Source organism: Notolabrus celidotus, chromosome 24 (assembly GCF_009762535.1).
Source record: "Notolabrus celidotus isolate fNotCel1 chromosome 24, fNotCel1.pri, whole genome shotgun sequence".
NCBI lineage: Eukaryota > Metazoa > Chordata > Actinopteri > Labriformes > Labridae > Notolabrus > Notolabrus celidotus.
Window position 1 is genome coordinate 1989430 of NC_048295.1, and position 20070 is coordinate 2009499.

General features: G+C 43.5%; 1 protein-coding gene across 3 annotated transcripts; it reads right to left on the minus strand.

Annotated features, from left to right (window-relative positions):
• Nucleotides 1–1802: 1802 nt before the first annotated feature.
• On the minus strand, nt 1803–19697 carry pou3f3b (POU class 3 homeobox 3b). Of its 3 annotated transcripts, XR_004630088.1 has the most exons (4): nt 19435–19697; nt 18917–19024; nt 2872–2952; nt 2735–2759 (listed from the first exon to the last, which is right to left on the minus strand). XR_004630088.1 is itself a non-coding variant. In XM_034677315.1 (3 exons), exons 1-3 carry the CDS (start codon nt 4475–4477, stop codon nt 2564–2566), a joined length of 1410 nt encoding a protein of 469 aa, XP_034533206.1. In that variant the 5' UTR covers nt 4478–5687; the 3' UTR covers nt 1803–2563. The 3 variants fall into 3 exon arrangements, 2 of the variants coding, with proteins under 2 accessions (XP_034533206.1, XP_034533207.1); XM_034677315.1 differs by lacking the exons at nt 2735–2759; nt 18917–19024; nt 19435–19697 and adding exons at nt 1803–2683; nt 3269–5687; XM_034677316.1 differs by lacking the exons at nt 18917–19024; nt 19435–19697 and adding an exon at nt 3269–5687 and having other exon boundaries at nt 1803–2759.
• Nucleotides 19698–20070: the final 373 nt, after the last annotated feature.

Consider the following 20070-nt stretch of genomic DNA (forward strand, 5'->3'; position numbering starts at 1 on the left):
GATGGGGATGCACATTCTAAACGTGAACTTGTGGTAAGTGTTCCTCTCTGTGGTGAAGGTCTTGTTCTGCTGGGGAGCACAGCACGGCTTATCTTAGCACGTCATGTGACTTTGCATTGGATTTTATAGCAGAGGAGCACGGGGGCTGCATGCATAATGAGCCCCGTGCGTATAAGGTGCATGCAGGCCTGCACAGTGGAGCCTCTCTACAACACGTGCTTTATTTTTTAAAATCTTCTAGGGAGCATGCGCCAGATATTTGAGTTTACTTTTAATTTAAATAAGACAGAAATAAGTCTTTAATTAAAAAAAAAAAACACTCTGACACATAATGAAATAAATAAATAAATAAATAAGAGACTATAAAGTTTAAGGCTGCACGCACACACACACACACACACACACACACACACACACACACACACACACACACAGCGTGTCTGTGCTGCCACTTTTACTAATGGAGACAAAGAAAAATGATGCCCACTCCTCTATATCATTGAATTCAGTTGCTAAGCAACTAGTATGGGAAATCATCCGCGAAATTCAAATCCTGCAGCGCGAGGACACGTTTTGTTGAGTTTTGCTGAATAGGCGAAGAAGAAAAGAAAGTTTTTTAGGGGGGGGGGACACGTTCGCCTCTTGCAGCCGTGACGAGAAATAGTCCCTCTGCTGAAACACTGACTGTTTCATTTAAATGCACAATATTAAATAAAACAAGAACAACACAATAATAATGACAATAACACTAAGAGTCCTTTGAGGATGTTTTTACAGTTTTAAAAACAACAACAACAACCACCCTGATATCACTCCACACCCTCTGACTTGTCCCCCAGCTCCTCTCCGGACAGACACAATCAATAACCTCCCTGACCCACTGCCCCTCTTCCTAAAAGCAGCCCTGCAGTGAGTGCACCTGACCTTCCTCTCTCTCTCTCTCTACCTGCATGTACAGCACACCTGCAAGAGCTTCAGTGCGCGTGCGTAAAAGCTACAGTTTGCATTCAGCATAATCTATGCAAAGCAGCCATGCAGCTACGTGTACAGTTCTGCTGTTTGGATGAATGCAAATCAATTATTTTGCAGATTATAGCTTTTTGTTGCATTAATCAGGCGCTCATAATGGTGAGTATTATGGGATGCAGGACTGTGAGCTGCAACGTAAACATTACATAACACACACACACAGGACGCTCACAGGAGTCTGTACAACAACACCCAACGACATGGACGCCTCTGTGAGGGTCTAATAAAAACCTATCCTTCCAGGGTCCTGTACATCCTGCAGAGGGACGTTAAGGCTCCTATTTCGTTCCCTTTTTTTTGCACAAGGCCTCACGAGAGTGCAGATGTAAACAAACAGATGAGCCATTCATGCAAGTGACCGCGATGTGTCATTTTAAACGGGAGGCAGTGATAACAAACGCTGGTGCATGTTTCTTTCAGCTCAGGAACAACTCGAGGGCTCTCTCAATTTGTAAATGCAACACTTAAAGGCTAATTTTACTGTTTTTATTGCAAAATAAAATCCAATTCTTTAGCTTTAACGGTGCACTTCTTGGTGTACAAAGAGCCTTTGTTCTGCATTATTCTAGTGGAAGTTATTATTAGCTCGCAGATTCATCTGGGACAAAAACCCTCCATTTTCTTCCTAAGGTTTCTGCAGCTGTGCATGCGTAAATATACAAATAACAGCACCCTGTTTTGCAGCAGAAATGTAAAAATGAAGGCACAATTATCCCCCCAAAAAATACCAGCACGCTGTAAGAATATAATCTGAAAAACACAAGGTGATTGCATTTCATTCTAACAAATTTATTGTGTCTCAATCAGCTCGTACGGAACCACTACTGAAATTAAATTACAATCAAATGATCACATCAAAAATGTACCCTTATTACCTAACAACGGTCAGCTTTATGATGATTTGTGCTCCTTTAGAAATACAAAAATTAACAAAAATAAGGGCAACAACCAAAAAATTGAAGAAAATATTGAAATGAAAGAAGAAAAAAAAGGGAAAGCATCTTACACAAGTTCCATGAGAGGAAGGAGGGAGGGGAGGGGGGGAAATAAATTACCGTTTGGAATAATTCATACGTATTCCGAATAAAATATTAAAACAAGTAATTCTGATGAAAAATATAAAGTAAATAAGTCAGATCAGTATCTGATCTAGTGATCTATATTGCCGGCTTTACAGAGTTTTTGTTTATTAAAACCTACCAAAGAACACTGCTTAGAAAGGGCAGCATTAATAGAATATCCACAGCACCCACTCAGTCACACTTGGCAACAGATTTTTTTTCTTCCTCAAATAAGTGCAGTTTGAAGTCTTTTTTGCAAATGTCTTATGCTCTATTTGTTGAGAAAAAAATGGAGAAGAATCCACTCACGCTGTCAGAGTCCTTTAAATAATAATACGATTTAAAAAAAAAGCCAAAAAAAGGAGGTGATCTTTTTAAGATCAGGCGGTTTTGTTGGGGGACAGTCCTGCTCCTCTTTTTTTTCTTTCTGGGCCTCAAGATGGGAGAAAAAAATAATCCTCCTCCTGTGTGTGTCAGTGTGTTTTTGTGGGGATGAATCCATGCAGTCCACGTGAGGGGGGAATAAAAAAATGTGCAGGAAATGTTGATGGAAGCGTCGTGGATGTCACTCTTGTTTCATATTGTTGCCCCCTCTGTTATTGTCAGGCGTGGAGAAGGGGAGGGAAGGCGGTTCAGTCCTAAATATACAAAATGTCTGCTCCTTTGTTTCTTCAATCAAACACAGCATAATGAAGGAGGGAGTTTCTTTTTTGGGAGAGAAAAATATAGAAAAAAACAATACTTGGTTTCCTCTTGGTGTGTCTTAATGCGCCAAAATTACCTGGTGGAATGAACTTGTAGTTGTCACCCTCTGGTCGCTCGCTTCACTCGCATCTTTTAAGTAATCTACTAAAAATTGCCCCTGAAAGAAAAAAGCAGAAGGAACCTTTTAGGTTAAGACATTTCTGAGGGCCTGGAAGAAGGTGCGTTTGCAGAAGGGGAGAGGTTTTTTTGGGAGGAAAAAGGGTGATTTTGTTTCTGGTGAAAAATATAAACACATTTTGCAGTCTCATTCATATTTCCTCACAATCACAGTATCAAAAAAATGGCTATCCTGGGGATAGTCTGTATGTTTTTAAGCAGTTTTAAATTCATATAAAATATTCTGGTGTGCTGTTCTATGTTTCACTGAACATTCTTTTGCAGTCCATGGAGGGGGGCGGTGTTTCTGCACTCACATTGCCGACCTGAGAGTACACATCCTCCGGCGTCTGAGCCACTCCTGGGGGCGTCATCCGTTTTTCCTTCTGTCTCCTATTGCAAAACCACACTCTAACCACCTCCTTCTCCAGCTGCAAGTTGTCCGCCAGGCTGGTGATCTCCTGCGCCGAGGGTTTAGGGCATTTTAGGAAGTGGCTCTCCAGAGCCCCCTTGACGCTCACCTCGATGGACGTGCGCTTCTTTCGCTTCCTCCCCTGCGCCGCGATCTTGTCGATGCTGGTGGGGCTGCCGGTGGTCGAGTCGGCCTCCTCGAGCCACTTGTTTAACAAAGGCTTCAGCTTGCACATGTTCTTGAAGCTGAGCTGTAGAGCCTCGAATCTGCAAATGGTGGTCTGAGAGAAAACGTTCCCGTACAGGGTGCCCAAAGCCAAGCCGACGTCCGCCTGCGTAAAGCCCAATTTGATCCTCCTCTGCTTGAACTGCTTGGCGAACTGCTCCAGGTCGTCCGAGGTCGGCGTGTCGTCGTCCGAGTGCGGGTCGTGGCTGTTGACGCCGTGGTGCTGGTGGTGCGGATGCTGGTGATGATGGTGGTGGTGGTGGCTGCCGTGGTCCAGATCCGGGGTGTCCCCCCTCACCAAGCCCGGGTGCACTAGGCTCTGGCTCCCCGGGCTCAGCATCCCGTTCACAGTGAACCCCCCTGGCTGGGAGTAGATGAGTGACTGCTGCTGCTGCTGTCCCCCGGAAATGGAGTTAATGTGCGCGGCAGTCGTGCTCCCCCAAGCCCCGGCGTGAGTCTGATGGGGGGCTAAGTGAGGGGGCCTGTGGTGCAGCGCGGTGCCCGTGTGCAGATCGTCTCTGACGGAGTTTTTCACGTCCTGCTGCTGCGGGCTGCCCGTCATCCCGACGGGACTCGACGACCAGGGCGATCCGGCTTCAGCTGCAGCCACCGCGGCTGCTGCTGCGGCTGCTGCGGCGTGCGGCAGCGATGTCACCCACTGATGGGCATGGCTCAGCATGTGTCCCCCGTTGCTCGCTGCCATTGCGCCTTGCATAAAGTCACTCTGCACCATCTTGACCGAGGGGTCTCCCCTGTAGCCCCCAGACCCCGAGGTAACCGCAGCACTGCCCGGCTGCATGCCACCACCTCCGGAGTCAGAGTGCACGATGGACCCGGACGATAAGATGCTATTACTGGCCAGATAAGGATTGGAAGCCGCGGTGGCCATTCCGTCAACCCTTATGAATATGTTTGTGGATAACCCCCCTCCCTTTTACAGTCACTTCTTTCGAGCAGGCAAATTGTATCTCATGAATTATTCAAACTTTAAAAGTATGGGTAGCTTTTTGGGGTGATACCATCGACGTGCGTAAAAACGCAAAAAGCTTCAAAAAAACTGGATCAAATCCGCATGAATTTACAACATTCTACTTCAAACTGTGCATGGAAAATCGGAGATAAAATCCCAGGTTTTTCAAAAGCCCTTTGAAACCATGTGCAGTCCGTTTGGAAAGTTTTGCACTGGGGTGAAATTGGGCGCATTCAAATTAAAATATACAGGAAAAAAAGAAGCGTCGTCCCAAACAAACTTTTGTTGCTCGTGAAAACAAAAAAAAGCCTTGCAAATTCTCCACAATGTCCAAAGTCCCAGTTTATGTCCCCTTTGGATGAGAAAAACATTAGCAGAGTGTCCTCACTTCTTTTGTAATTCAGTCGCAGAGATTTCTCCCTCTCTCCCTCTCTTTATTCTTTTCACTCTCTTCTTTTAGAGCTCTGTAGAGCCTCTCTTTGTTCTGTTTTGATGTATATAAACCTGCCAAACCGCAAACTCCCGTTGAAGTACAATCCCAGTATAACAGTGCACGGCGCTGCTCGCGAGCCTCTTCTCTCATTCGCTTGTTCTCTCTCTCCACCTCTCTCTCTATATCTCTCACTCTCTCTCTCCCTGACAGGCCAGCGTAGTCCCGCCCCTCACCGAACCCCGTCTTACGCACGGATGTTTACCAGTGTGCGTCCTCGCTCATTGGCTACCAGCAGGTGTGATTGGCAGCTCTCGGCAGCCCCTGCTCCGGGGCGCACGAGCCCTCCTTCCGGCTGTTCCGATTGGCTGGTTTTTAATTGCAGTCCAAACAAAACGGGGAACACAACTCGGTAGTAAACAGCGCTGAGATATTAGTACACAAACAGGGGTGAAGGGGTAAATAAAAAGGTCGATAAAGTGTGACCTCTGGTTTGTGATCATCATGATAAACTTCAGTTTCTCCTTCAGGAAGGCTACAATAGATCTCCTTTCTTTATTTACATGAAAGTGCCTCTGATTTGGAGTCAAATGTTCTGGGTAAAATCCTGTTATTAAGATTTAATGTGATGAATTATTGATGAATAAACTCTGTTTGGTAAATGAGAAGGCTGTAAACTCAATAAAGTAGTTTCATTATCTGTTTCAAAGCTGATTCTGATTCTGATTCTGATTCTGATTCTGTCTTATTCCATAAGACACATTTCCAGGACTTAGTCGAGGCTTGGTGTGTGTTCAAAACCTGCACACGTTTGACATTATAAGATATATTCAGTATCAATTATATTTAACTGATTGTGGGAGAGAATAAGACACATTTAGGAGTGTTATTCTCATTCAGCAACCCATGAAAAATACTAAATATAACAAAATAATAATGGCAATTATGAATAAATGTGACACACTTGTCTTCTGTAGTTACTTTGGCATTTAAGAACTGTTTTATCACCTCAAATTAAATGTTTATGAGCACATAAAGGCAAAACATGTCTTCCAGGATCGTAGCTGCTAATAGAAAACCATGACATTGCACCCTGAACGCACCTCAGACTACACAGCATTTACATATGTAAAGAGAGAGGAGGTGTAAGTCATGATATGCAGAAAAATAGCTCCTCAGCTCTGTCAGCCTCAGATGGCTCCACAGGAGTTCACATGCAAAGGTGGCGTGGGATGTTCCACGTGGAAACGGCGCAGTGAAGCACTTTGTTAGAGGGGAAAGTGGCAACCACAACAAGGACAAATTGAGCAGCCCTTTGGGGATTTGTCATGAAAACACATCTAGAGATACAACGCACCATCCCCTTTAGATGACCACATCACCCCGCGCATGAATGGGGCCTTTGTCTGCAGCCTCTGCGCCTATATTCACGCACCCATGGGCCTGATATATGGGTCCCTCTGCACCCAGCTGAGGGTCTGCAGCCTGTTGAGTCCACCTGGTTAAAACGAGGCCTTTAGCAGGTGATCTTCTTACAGGGTTAACTGTACTGTGCGTTAAATGTTAAAGCTGCATGTCATGTTTTAACCCTTAAAACGACAACTCCAAAGATGACAGTTTTTACAGCAATAAGGGGATTTCAGGGCTGTGTTGTGTAGTTGTGTTCCCCATGTCAGTGTCCCCCCTCCTCTTATTCTCCTTCTTCTTCTCATCCCAGTAGATTTAATTTGGCTCAAAACCGATGGAGCCTCGTGGATTTGTTTACATTGAATAGGCAGGCTAGGGGCCAGAAGCATGGGGCCCTCTATTCATTAATATACAGTGAGGATTTCGCTCTAAATTACTGCTGTTCAATCCGAGCTGCACGCTTTGAAAGGGCGTCTCAGGCGGCCAGCAGAAACGTGACACCAAGGGTGCAGAGAAGCAAGATAACCCCTGAAAATGAAAAAAAAAATAACATATATATGAAAGGATAGTCAAAAGGCAGAGCAGAAATGCTACAAGGAACCACAGTGCCGCGTTAAAAAAACACCCCTCTCTGATATATGATGTGTTTATTATTTATTTGCTTATTATAAAAAAGGTCCCCAAGTTCCCTGCTGGGGGAGTTCATTTATTTTGTATGCAAAAAAAAAAAGGAAAGAAAGAAAGAAAGGGGGGAGAGGAAAAAAAATCATCCCCAAGTATAACAAGAGACGAACAGTTAGTGCTGATTTTCATTTGCATAAATTTTCATATATTTTAGTGAAAATAATAGCGCGAGCCGAGGAGTGCTCCTGCTCAGTTGAGGCAGAGGAAAGAAAATCTTAGGGAGCACCGAGTCGTAGGAAAGGGAGATAACCATTTACAGGCTGCGCGTGAACAATGTGAAGCTATTTCCCTCCTTTTCTCGGACACAAGGTAAGTCAACAATCATGTGTGCGGATTTCTTCTTTTACGCATGAGGAATGTTGGAGTTTATGGCGCATTGCTCCACTGCGCCTGTAACGCGCTTCCTTATAGACTCCTCGCTGCCTTACATGATAGTCCTGCTTAGTCTCACGCGCCTTTACATCCACTCTTATTCTCTTTAACTCGCATTAAAAACTCGGATTGCAAATTTTCCTTTTCCTAACCCTCGAGTGCGTAAAAATCGATATCGCGCCAGGGTCTGCATGTGCGTCTCTTTTTTCTCCTCGTGCGTTTTTTAGATAAATAGCGGGCAGATGGATAAGCTGTGCTGTTTTGTAGTGAATGTCCACCGAAGAAAAGTGCAATCAATCACATTTTAAGCAGGCAGAGAGAGAGAGAGAGGGAGCGAGAGAGAGAGGGAGAAACAGAGAGAGAGAGAGACCCCTCGGTTTGAATCCTCCAGAGGGATCGCGTAGGCAAGTGCAATATGAAATCGTTTAATATAAATCGATCTGCAGGCTGGAAAGTTTGTTTAAAGTTTACATGCTCCAGCCTGTAGGTCCTTAACTGCACTCATCGACACCGACAAAGCTGATTAGGACTGCTCAGAAAGAGCCGCAGATTTTAATGAATGCAGGTCGCTTTATTTTCTCTTTGAGTGTTGGAGATGTAGGAGGAAAAGTCAAGAAAACTAAAAAAAAACCTCTGATTTTAAAAGACATCTGGTCCCAGGCAGTTATCCAAAACAACTTTCTGCAACCTTTCAAAGTCCAGCTTCTCTGAATCTATCACACATTAACCCGATTTTTGTGCAGAAGTCGCTCAGTTCTGCAGCTAAAGGCGGATTTTTGGTGCCTTTTCTCACGGGTTAACTCCTCTCCCCTAACTGCATTGAAGGCAGCGCGCATTTCTGAGCCCAGCACTCGGTAGCCATGGTGAGCCCCATAAAAGGGGGAAACACTAGTCGCATTAAGCTGTATGTTTGTGCACTGGAGTCGAGATGAAAAAGAGGCTCGGTGTGTCCTGGGCCAGCAAGGAGGAGAGACCTGGTAACGCGTTACAGTAACGAAATCAAACACATCTGCAGGAGCACAAATCTGCACTTTCAAAGACTGGGGTTTTGTTATGATCATATCAACTTAAAGCTCCAGTTTGCATCAATGATAACACACTGGAAATTAACTGGAAGCTCCAATCTGACTATTATGGTAAATGATTTTGGTTTCCAAGCTGTCGATATTAAGAATAAGACCAAAAAGCAGCACTTTGTGGGAGCCTTACATATAATTATTGTGGCACACTTCCTCTAGATTAACTACAAACATGTATGATTTTTAAACATTCTGAATTAAGTGACTGAAGTGTGATATTTCTTAATATTTGCACAGAAATACACATCTGATAACTATGGTGCTCCTTCAGTCATGGGTGGAGGTGACAGGTTTTGGCTTCATCATAAATTCACAGAATGATGTATATCTGCCGCCAGGTGTCGCGCTCACTCGTGATGTAAATATGTAAACCTTACACTACAAAAATTATCATTTTAAGTCTCATTAATTTTGCACAAAAGTCTGGTTTGTTGGAGTTATTCTGTAGTTTATTTGTGCATTTTATTCGGACTGGTTGGCTCCACACACACACACACTGAACCTCCTCAGCATTTCCACATATTTTTGCAGTGTAGAGGTGCAATCTTTGAATTTATTGGCCATGTTTCCAATCAGATATCACGACAGGAACACCGTCACACACTCACACAACTCCTACCTTTGCAAAACAGGCTGAAAGTTACAACAGAGAAACACACGCCCAATAAATAAAACCAGAGCTCAGACTATATTCTGGTGCATCCCTCAATCCTAAAGGCCTTAATTTCATTACCCCAGTTTTAAGGACTCCAAACCAGATTTTTATTGCACATAATTGTTGTCAGCAGAAGAAACCTGCTTGTATTGATCAGCGCGCGCAGGCCCCTGACAGCCTATCACGTAGCAGCCCTCGTTGATATGCAAATATCCTATGATTAGTTAGACCCTGCATGCTTTAAGCCAGCCTCCATCTGCAGCAGCCTAGAAGCCATAAGTCTGAGCCAGAAACGTATGGCTAACCTGAGAATTATTTAACAAACGAGTCGTGAATTAGTGCACTGCTTGACCGGCCATTTGCACTATTTCTTCTTCATCATCCTCATCATCAGAGGCAGTAAAAACCTGCAGCAGTGCGCGTTATTGCTACGCATTATGCACCCATTCTGTCAGGCTGCACAATGACGCTTATTGGTAGCAGGAGGCCGTTTATTTACTCCTGCACGAGCAGATTGTCTAATTTATCAACATGCTACCACGAACCGGTGGAGGAGATGCATGTTCCCAAATCCTAAACAGATTTGAATAATAAAAAAATAAAATAAAAATAAAGGGAGTGTGTTTTTTATGCTTTTAAAAAGGTGATTCAATTAAATAATGCGTTAAAATATGACTTTTAGAGGAGGATAAAAGCGTCCACTGTGCGTAAAAACCGCCTCTCTCCCCATAAAGCATCCTCACAGTCTCATCACTTTGATTCATGAATTTATGACACCTGACGTGCAGATTTATGTCAGCCTCAGAAGGTGTGTAAGCCCCTGCGTAAGGTCTGCCTGGTGACAATATTCAGATTAAATTGGTGCAATTCCTGCCGTTTTAATTATGGCCCTACTTAAGTTGCCTATGGGGCTTTATAATTTATTTTCTCCCCCTCCCTCCCTCCCTCCCATCCTTCTTTTGGGTCCAGCCTGCTAATCCGAGACGACATACGTTGAGTGCGTCTGCACGTCAGGCCAAACGTTGATTTAAAGCCGAATCCAACTTGGAGCACTTAATGATAATGTAGCTACTATAGCGTTAATTAAATGGGCTACACTGAATACCAGTGTAAGCATTAAACATGCCTTCAATTTCACTGCATGAATGGCTTTTTTTCTTAACCCATTCACACGAGACAGAGGCTCTTTATTAATATTCTATTAATAAAAGTCATGTATAGAGTCATATATACACCTCTCACTGTGGGGTGAGTAATTGGCCTGTATTACACAGCGTGTAAATGGGCTGACATGCAGGTAGAGATTACATGTTTAGTGTTATCACAGGACCCTCCAGTGGTGCTCATTTCACCAGGAGTCATGCTTTAGACGTGCTGGTATTGATTTTGGATTGGAAATCAATGTCTCTGTCATAATTTGGCATAAAATAGGGATATATGGTGCAGAAAGCTGCAAATAATAAAAGAGCAGGGTTGTGTTTGTTTTTCTAAGAGTGTGTTTTATCAGCAGATTGTTTTTTAATTATTCTTCTGCAATTAAATAAAAAAATTGAGCACAAAAAAAGGTTTTAATTAGTCACAATTAATTAACTGTTTATTTTTGGGCAGAGGGAATTAGCAACAGATTAAAATAGGTCACTTTGTGTTGGCAGCATGGCTTTAAAATAAATCTGAGGTGTGAATTAATTTAGGTCAAAAGTTGCCGTGAGATTTGGTTTAAAGGGGAGGAAAGGATCTGACTGTATGGCCAGGTTTGATGCAGGTGTTTCTGCAACACACACACACAGAGCTTAGAACACAATCACACACTCACAGGGACAAAAAGGAAGGCTGCTGAGGAGGTGAGTGACGGGGCGACAGATCTGCAAAGATAAGATGAAGTGCAGCTTTTTGACTCCGAGGAGAGAGAGAGAGAGAGAGAGAGAGGGAAAAGGTGTGTGTGCACTTTGGTGAAGGGGGTGTGTGTGCTTTATCTGTCAGTCTTCAGTTTCACCCCACCCCCGCCCTCATTGGTCACATCCCTCTTTTCCTCCTCACACACACACACACACATGCAGATGTAAGACACATCAGCACAGACGCCTAAACAACACCCCCACCTCAGCTCCACCTTCAGCTCCAGCAGCATCAAAACAAACCGTTATTGTGTATGCAAATCAGAGGACGGACATGCTGCTATTTTTCTATTCTATTAGCCTGTATTACACATGCTAATCAAGACTGATATTGTGTTATTAAGCAGAGTAATTAATAAATAAACTAAATCCGCAGGAAATCTATACAAGTGTGCAGCCGCTTGGTTTGTAGCCTCTGTGCATGTCTCCACATAGTCCCTGCTTTTTTTGTTTTTGTTTGTTAAACAGTGGCGTTCCCCGAGGATACAGGGGGGGGTTTGTGGCACCTCCCTGCCCAGGATTACATTAATCAAAGTATTTATTTCCCTCGGGGAGCTGGGCGCAAATCACTCCAAATCCCAGTAAAATTGGATAACAGAAGAACGGGCGCATCTAGGGTAACCCTCCCGTGCTTTTTCGCTCGTTTCACCAACTTAATGGATCTAGTTCTATCTAACTTTGTGGAGCAGAGTGTTAGGAGGGAGGAGGGGGGTGCAAAGCTAGAGGTATTGAGGCCTTTGAGAAGACAAACAACATAATTGGATGGAAGCGAGCGCTCAGGTAGAGAAAAAACAACACTAACCACATCCCTGATAGGAGCGACTCTGGGTATAGAGCTGTACAAATAACAGCCATTCTCTGATTCCCTGTCGAGCCTATAGCAGGCACGTCTGGGTCCCAGCCAGCAGCAGGGGGAAAAAAAAATAGCCTCTAAGATCCTCCATCTGCAACACCAAAGCTGCCTGCTTTTCTCTCCGCTAAGTCTGGTCAATCCATCGCAAAACCCACAACACGACAAAAACTCCCGATTCCGTCTTTGCTCTATTTGCAGAGTAATTACGTGTGATGTTTGGGCAAAGCCTGGGTGGCTAATAAATCAGCTAATGTTTACAGCAGAGCGGGTGCTGATAAGGCAATAAATACAGCGCCCAATATGCTGCCTATTACAGGTAATGCAAATAAAATAATAGGGCTGTAATTTTTCCCGATGTGTTGCTGCCCCGGTCTTTGATATTCATGAGGAAACGGGGAGGAAACGCCGTCTCTCGGTCTTTATGGGTGCAAATTCAACGCTGCTGCCTTCGTCCCAATCAGGGATAAATGATGGCCTCGTTGTGCGGCATTGGAGGCAACCCTGCTACCCCAAAACACACACACACACACACACACACACACACACATAGACTCTGAAATGCATGCAACTGTATGTTTGCAGACACATGCTTCCACACACACACTTTCTCTGCCATGTATGCTAGGGGGTAGATGGAGTCGCCTTTGGGGTCCTGACTGAGAGCCAGGCCTCTCAGGGTGCCTCCATAGTGTTTGTAACATGCACTAGGAGTGCATATGTAGGAATATTCCACTTGTCGAGCACTAAAATCTGCACATTTGGCGCCTTAACTATTACTGTGAGCGTGCACACGTATCCATACTTCTGCCAACATGTGTCGTAAAGAATCTGCATCTGCAGGTGTGTTGCTGAAAGCGTAACAGTTCACCATGATGTTCTGGAGTCTGTGTGATGATCCATGATGCTCAGCAAATGAGCAGAAAATCTACAGCAGCTCTGATGGGACCAGAGAAGGCTGAATGGAGGGAGAAATAAAGGATGTAAACAATAATCACTGAGACGGTTTAACGTCACAGCGTTGACTGCAAAACTGCAAATTTGAAAATATTTAGCAGCCATTGGCATCAAGTTATTGTCTTATTAACACTCTTTCAATGCACTCGCTCATTTTGCAGATGATACTTGAATATTGTGAGGTTTAAGAGTGCAGACTGTTCACATGTCTTGAACCTGAGCGTAACAAATAATAAACTAACACATAAAGAGTTGGTTAATGAATGGAAATCAACGTGTGCATGCAAACAAAGGGAATCAGAGCGGTGAAACTAAGTTAATTGATAAAACTGCTCATTAAAAAGTTTCCTAGTTTACCTGAACATTGTCTCAAAATGTGCAAATGCAATGACAGCTTGTAAACATGGGAAAATGCATTTACAACACTCGATCTCAGAATATGATCTATCTCAAAGTGTTGCTTTCATTTTTTATAGTTTTGAATAGAAAACAATGTCTGCCTACATGAGTGAGAAAAATAAATGTAAAGTTGTTTATGTTGCTTTTGCATAATGTGAAATAAGTTTCCATGCATTCGTAGTTAGGCATCTGAAACTAGCAAACACACCCGTATGGACCTTTAAAAGTCTCCCTGAGGCCCCTGTCGGTCCTCAGGCCTCACTTTGACCCCCCTGCACTAGGCAGTATAGTCTTTACATGTATTATTCTCTCTCTTTCACACACAGAGTAAACACATATGACCAGCTCTGTGTGGTGGCTATAGCTAGCTGCAGCTCCGAGGCGTCTATAATAATGATCAGTGGCTCTAAACTCCAGAATGGGGCTTTGCTGTCGGGGTCGGCGACTGTTGTTGATGATATGCGGCCGCGGGTGACATGTGCTATTCATACGCGAAGCTTGTGTGGTCACGTTCTGCAGCCGGGAAGTCTTGATTCATGCGGGCATTATGCAAGCCGGACGCTTATGGCACCTCTCCCTGTTGCCGTGCAGTCAGGCCCATTTGTTTGGAAATGGGTTTACATACATCTTCTTCCAAATGACTCCCCCCTCTCCTCCTCCACTCCTCCCTCCCCGGGCTTACAGCTCTCTCTCACACACATACATACAGACTAGGTAAACTGGGAGCTACAAACATGCTGCTATGTCAGATGCATAAGAGGGCATTTAGGTGATGCAATCCAACCTTTGTCGGCCATGTTGGAGGAGTTTAGCTGAGCCCTGGAACCGCTCCATGTTGGACTCTTGGTCCAAAGATTCAACTATGTTTGATAGTTACTCACTTACAAGCTTTAAAACTATCAACACATGAGATAAAAACTGTGCACAAGCTGGCTTTTAGCTTGCATGCATTGATTTCAAAACTTTCATAGCTTCTTGAACCAAAAGATCCTGCAAGGATCCTAAACCTGGTCCAGATTTAAAGACGCTGGGAACCTTTATTTTCTGAATTAGCCTCATTATTAGCAATCTAGTTTTCATTAGTACATGCATCTTTGTTTACATGTGACACATGTGGAGGCAACTACATGAGTGCAGGACTTAAGTCCAGGACAAATTTCCTAAGGTGACTATAAAGTGTTCCCTATCATATCGTATCTCACATGAGCATTCTTCTCTGTGCTTTGATAAACATGACCCAGGAACTCTGAAGAAGCTTTAAGGCTGAAATTAAACACTTATGAGAACATACTGCTAAATATTATAAACTAACATTTCTGAATCCTGGAATTATTTGATCTTTTTAGTTTTCTGTGGTGATTTAGCACCGACAGAAATCTGAATTTGTTGTAAAGGAATATCAGGAAACACATATTTCTGCACACAAATGTGCTCTTTGTAAATTGGAATAAAGAGAGAGGGACAGTATGATTTGAAAATGTGTATATACTGAACATTACATAAAGAGTTTTGCACAATTTAGGTGTGATTAGGTTGTTCTTGTATTTTTAATCGACCACTTGCCTCTTACATGTATGATATCTACCCTCAGTGCATAATATTTGCAGGACTTTCTCAATAATTTGCACTCAAACTCACATTTTGTGAGTATATCTCATGCCTCTGCAGCTCTGTTTGGTTACAGAAGCCGCCAAAAGTCAGATACCCCCTCCCGACCTTTGACCCTTTCACTCTGCAGCCTCAAACAGCGACACAGGACTTGATTTCTTGACGTTTAACAACTGCAAAGCCCCTATAGCTGTATGATAGTCAGGCACACTCTCTCTCTTCCCTGCTTCACAGAGCTGCTGCTGCTCCCCTTCCTCCCACATCTCCTCCCTCCCTCCCTCCCTCCTTCTTTGCTCGGGCCTGGTGTGAGCGTTCAAGCCAAGCAGCATCACAAAAGCGGCTTTGAGGGGGGATTGCACGCTGGCCGCCGACCCCTCTGCACTCACACCCACTGCACAAAACACACCCGCAGCCCTGAGTTCTGACTGCTAGGGAAACAGTGTGTGTCACAGGGCTGCAGGGCAGGCTGGAACCCCTTCCTCTGGTTTTGTTTTAGGAATACTTTTCTCTCTTACTTTGAAGGGGAACCTTTAGCTTGTAGAAGTGCTGAGTCGTTAAACAATGCAGCACAGAATCGAGCACAATAGAACTTTGTTGGTCAACCATGTTGGAAAATTGCCTCAGCATGGACTGTCAAGTCAAATATCCCTCACGGGTTTTGGCGTTCAGTCGTGCTCTGTCAGCTCGTCGGTGCAGTCATAAAAAAATGAAACCTGTCCTGTTCAGGATTTTATTTTGACTTGATTGAGGTTCACAGAGCTAAGATTTAACATAGAGTGCACATAAGAAGTAGGCAGGGCTTCTGTGACTGATTGGCTTTTTAGCTGCATAAATTTAACCTGGCTTTATTTGGGTTTGAATTGTTTTCTCATGATGGAGGGATTTTTAAGAGCTGGTTTCAGATTTAACGTCATTTCTAATATTTTTCTGACAGAGGACGCTCTCTTTGTTACTTTTCAAACCTCCACATATCCCACACGTGGAGTTCTCATTGTCAAAGCTGTAAAAAAAAAAAAAAATACAGAAAACTTGTATTTTTTTCCCTACAACCTCCAAATGAAGGTCCTCCACAGAGACGCCTCCTTTGTATGACTGAACGTGAGATAATTCAGGGTGTCATGTAAAATGAAATTACATGCAGAGCGTCGCTCCCTCCTCTGCACAGCGCTCTCCTCAGACTGTAACCTTCATGTTGTAGGTGTGAGACGAAAGCTTAGCAAAGCATGGCCAATTCTCAGCGGTTGCGCCTCATGTTTGGAGCGAGCGTGTTTCAAATTCAGTCCTCCCTGATATGTGTGTGTGTGTGTGTGTTTGTCGTAGACCTCTTGGATTAGCGGCCCACAAACATGAATCCTCCAAACAATGACGAGCGCACAACATCAGTATCTGCCACAGAAACTCTGTTCAGCCTACATTCATCCCAAACAGTGAGCTGAAACTCTGAATGACACTGTTACGTAACGCCGCTCGCTGTAATCTCACTGTACGTCTTTGAGTCTTCAATGCAGGAGAAGCTGCACCCAAAGGAGTCTGTATCGGAGCTGTGATCTGTGTTCTGATGTTTAAATGACACTTTATGTGCAGATGTTTGAAGGAACAGCTGAGCTCAAGGTGACGCGGCATCACTCGATTTTATACAGGACCAGGTTTATGTTCTGACTTCATGGGGCCTGACAGCTGAGGTTTTATGAAAGGGTGTTCATCACAGGTTTTATTTTGAAGGCCTGAGCTCGGCTTTTGGTTATCCACTGGCTTGATACATACTGATATGTCACTGAGGTAGCAACTTGTCGATCACAGGTAGCCCACCCTGAAACTACTACAACTGTTTCTTGATGTTTGAAGTCATAGCTGATCTCCTGGTGGGTCAGAGGTCACTGGCTTTGGTGCATGATCAAATTTATAAACCTTTCGCAGACCAGGACTCAGTCACATCGCCCCCTGCTGGTCAGTCAAAGGCTACTTCGGATTAAGCTTAACTCTTAGCTCTTATGCAGATAACTAAAGCTTCAATCTAAAGCCAGTTCACACCCTTTAACTGGTATCCCTACGCCGACTCGACTCCAGTTAAGTTCTATTTTTCTCCAAGCTACAGAACAGTCGTTCCCTCCGTCTCTGATCTGACTTTTTTCATAAAGTTTCCAGCAAATAAAACACTCCAATTGGAATAAATGCAACTGTACAAACAAAGCCTTTCTAAGAAATAAAATAATGTATTCATTTTAAACATGTGTCACCCTCTCTCATGGCTCACTGCTGTGCACTCTCCAGGAACCACCTGTCAATCACGCCGTGTAGGCGGCTCGGTTTTGTCCTTTCGCATACATCTTCTCTCGTTGACATTTGAGTTTTTCTTCGCTGCTTTTTTTTTCTTTTTTCTCCCTCTCAGTTAGCAGGGGCAGCGCTGCTTATGCTAACTAGCCTGTTCTTCTTCTTCTGCTTACTCCAAACAAACTGAAAACACATCATGTTCCCGGTGAACACTTGCCAGACACAAAATGTTCAGAGCTGCAGAGAGAGAGGGAAAGCTTTCACGGGCTTTCGCTATAGGCCGGTGGATGTCAGCAAATATTTGCACAAATCTGTTTTTTGGGGACAAACTGAAGCTCGGATAAAGCAGTGTGGAAAATGTCAGAGATTATGAGAGCAGGGCTGAGGAGTGACGCAGGGGAGCGGCTCTGTTTGGAAGTGTTTTTGTGTTGGTTTGTACGATGCTAGGAGAACTTTTACCGCACTGAAACATTCAACAAAGACACGAACGTGAGTCCTGGACTCTGACGGGCGTTCTCCTCAACATGTGAAGCAATACGAGTCATTGCTTTATGAGAAATCAGTTGTTGTATGTCATTCTTTACTAAAAAAAATGCTGAGTCATCACTTCCTGCTCCTCATGATTTATATTTCTTTACAGACTTTTGTTCTTTAATCTCTCTCCTAAAGACAGTATGAATTTAGGATTTCCTTTCACATTTTAGCTCTTATATATAACCTATTGTTGTGGGTGCATCACTGTTTTAAAATGCTGTCAATAAAGGAAGATAATTAAGACAGGATTCATGTTTGGAGTGTGATAAATCAGTTTATCTTTGTGCAAAAAACTCTGCAAAGCATCATAAACTGGGAGATAAAGAGTACTACAATGTTTAATACTGAAATATAGTGCACTTGAATTATTAAGTTACAAGTGGATGAACATATATGCACATCTATCACTAACAAAACTACAAAACCCCCCTGCAAAAGTCCCTTATTACCTGCAAGTACTAAAGTAATGCATGCAATTACTTAAAGCTGCAAAAGTGTGCACCTTCTGTAAATATGCATACAATTTCAAATGGAAAAATGCAAATTTGACTAAGTGTATTTGTCTTATTTCTAGTCAAAATATCTCACAACACTTAATTCGTGCCAGCTTGGCCTAACCAGTCCAGATGTGGATCTTATTTTAGGATGTTACCAGACAAAAATAAGGCCTGAGTTGCTGAAATCATCTGCAAACAATGCAAGCAGAATTTTCTTGATAAGTCTCTTTAAGTAGGGTGTAATAGTTCATAAATACAAGGTAACACTGTCCTCAAACTGACTGATTCAGTGGAGTAAAGGTTTGATATTGTTTGTGTGTATAAAGTGTCATCACATGGAGATCCTTGTGTTTCTTAAAAGTACCTGAAATGTTCTTAAATTCTGCACAACAGTAAATAAAGGCGGTGAGTTTTCTTCGCTATCTCTGAGTGAAGTGAAATATTTGAATATTGTTTGACTGTTTTTGTTTCAGTGCACCCATCTGATTCTAATGTCTGTTTTTCTCTTTGTCTTCTCTTCTTCCAGGAGAGCCACAGTCCCCTGGCAACACACACACACACACACAAACACCACAGACACACACCACAAACACACACACACACAACAAAACTTTGGTCCTCCTATGACTCCCCTCCTTGTCCTCCCAATCCTCCCCCCTGATGCACAACCTCTGGAGGTAAGGCCTGAGCTCATGTGTGTGTGTGTGAGTGTGTGTGTACTTGCACGCTCTCTCTCTCTCCCCCAGCTAAAGCGGACGCTCCGTCTCCCCAGCTTCCGTTTTTCCTCTGCACGCCCGCTGCTGGAGTATTCACGCTCCGGGCTGTTTTCTTTGAGAGAGAGAGAGAGAGAGAGAGGGAGAGGGAGAGAGAGGGAGAGAGAAAGAGAGGGAGACGGAGTATAAAAATATGCAAATGCTTTTGTTGAAGCGCAGAACGAAGAGAGAGAGAGAGAGAGGGAGAGGGGAGAGAGAGAGAGGGGAGAGAGAGAACCCCTCACCTCCCTGCTGCCACCTCCAACCATCCTTTCTTCCTCTGCACAGGGAGAGAAACACACCAGGAGAGAGAGAGAGAGACATGCAACCACTGAGATAATCAAATCCATCACACAAACCACATGACTGGACCGACAAATGTCCCCAAAGAGAGGCTGAAAAAGTGCGTAGCAGCCCTTTAATTTTGTACTGTACACTGTACATAATGTTTGCATAAATCCACCAATAAATTAAGTTTAAATTTACCTAATTCAGAGAAGAGGATGACAAGAAAAGAGGTGCAACTGTGTCCTAGTCTAAGCTGCTTCTGTGGGGCTGGTACACCTAAACAGGTGTTTCCACTTCTCCCTGATTAGACCTCAGCTCAGGGTGAGAGTGGGATTTTTGTGTAAGACTCTACGGCTAAGTAAAAGTTGTGATGACGCTTTGTAAAAAGTCTTAAAAACACAGAAAGCAAATGTGCAAAAAAACAACATTAATCATGGTCGAGTGCCTTTTAGCTGTGTGGACTTCAGGGTCTTTGTACTCTGCAGGTAATTAGTAACACCTGTGATTTTTCAGACTATGACAAGCTACCATTTTGAGATCATTTACTCAAATAAAAGCCCAAACTAACAGAGTTTAAAAATACTCAGATGCATGTAAAGTTCTTTAAAATTTCAATAAAGGATGCAAGAGTATCAGCAGCAAAATCATGGAGCAAAACAAGCCTTTAAAGAGTGAAAAGAAACCTACATATTCTGAGGTTATAACAAGTAAAAATGAGGCTCTGAGCAGGCAGAGATGCAGTCCTGTAACTAACATCTGCAGCAGCTTGAGTACTTTCATTTTCCTGCACATTGTTTTGCAATATCTAGCAAAGTTGAGAGATCTGATCAGCAG

Coding starts and splice junctions, on each gene's coding strand:
- pou3f3b (XM_034677315.1), bottom strand. CDS start 4,477: ATGGCCACCGCGGCTTCCAATCCTTATCTGGCCAGTAATAGCATCTTA. Junction 2,953..3,268: donor TGTACTCTCAGGTCGGCAAT/GTGAGTGCAGAA, acceptor TTTTTCTTTCAG/GGGCAATTTTTAGTAGATTA. Junction 2,684..2,871: donor CTACAAGTTCATTCCACCAG/GTAATTTTGGCG, acceptor TGACAATAACAG/AGGGGGCAACAATATGAAAC.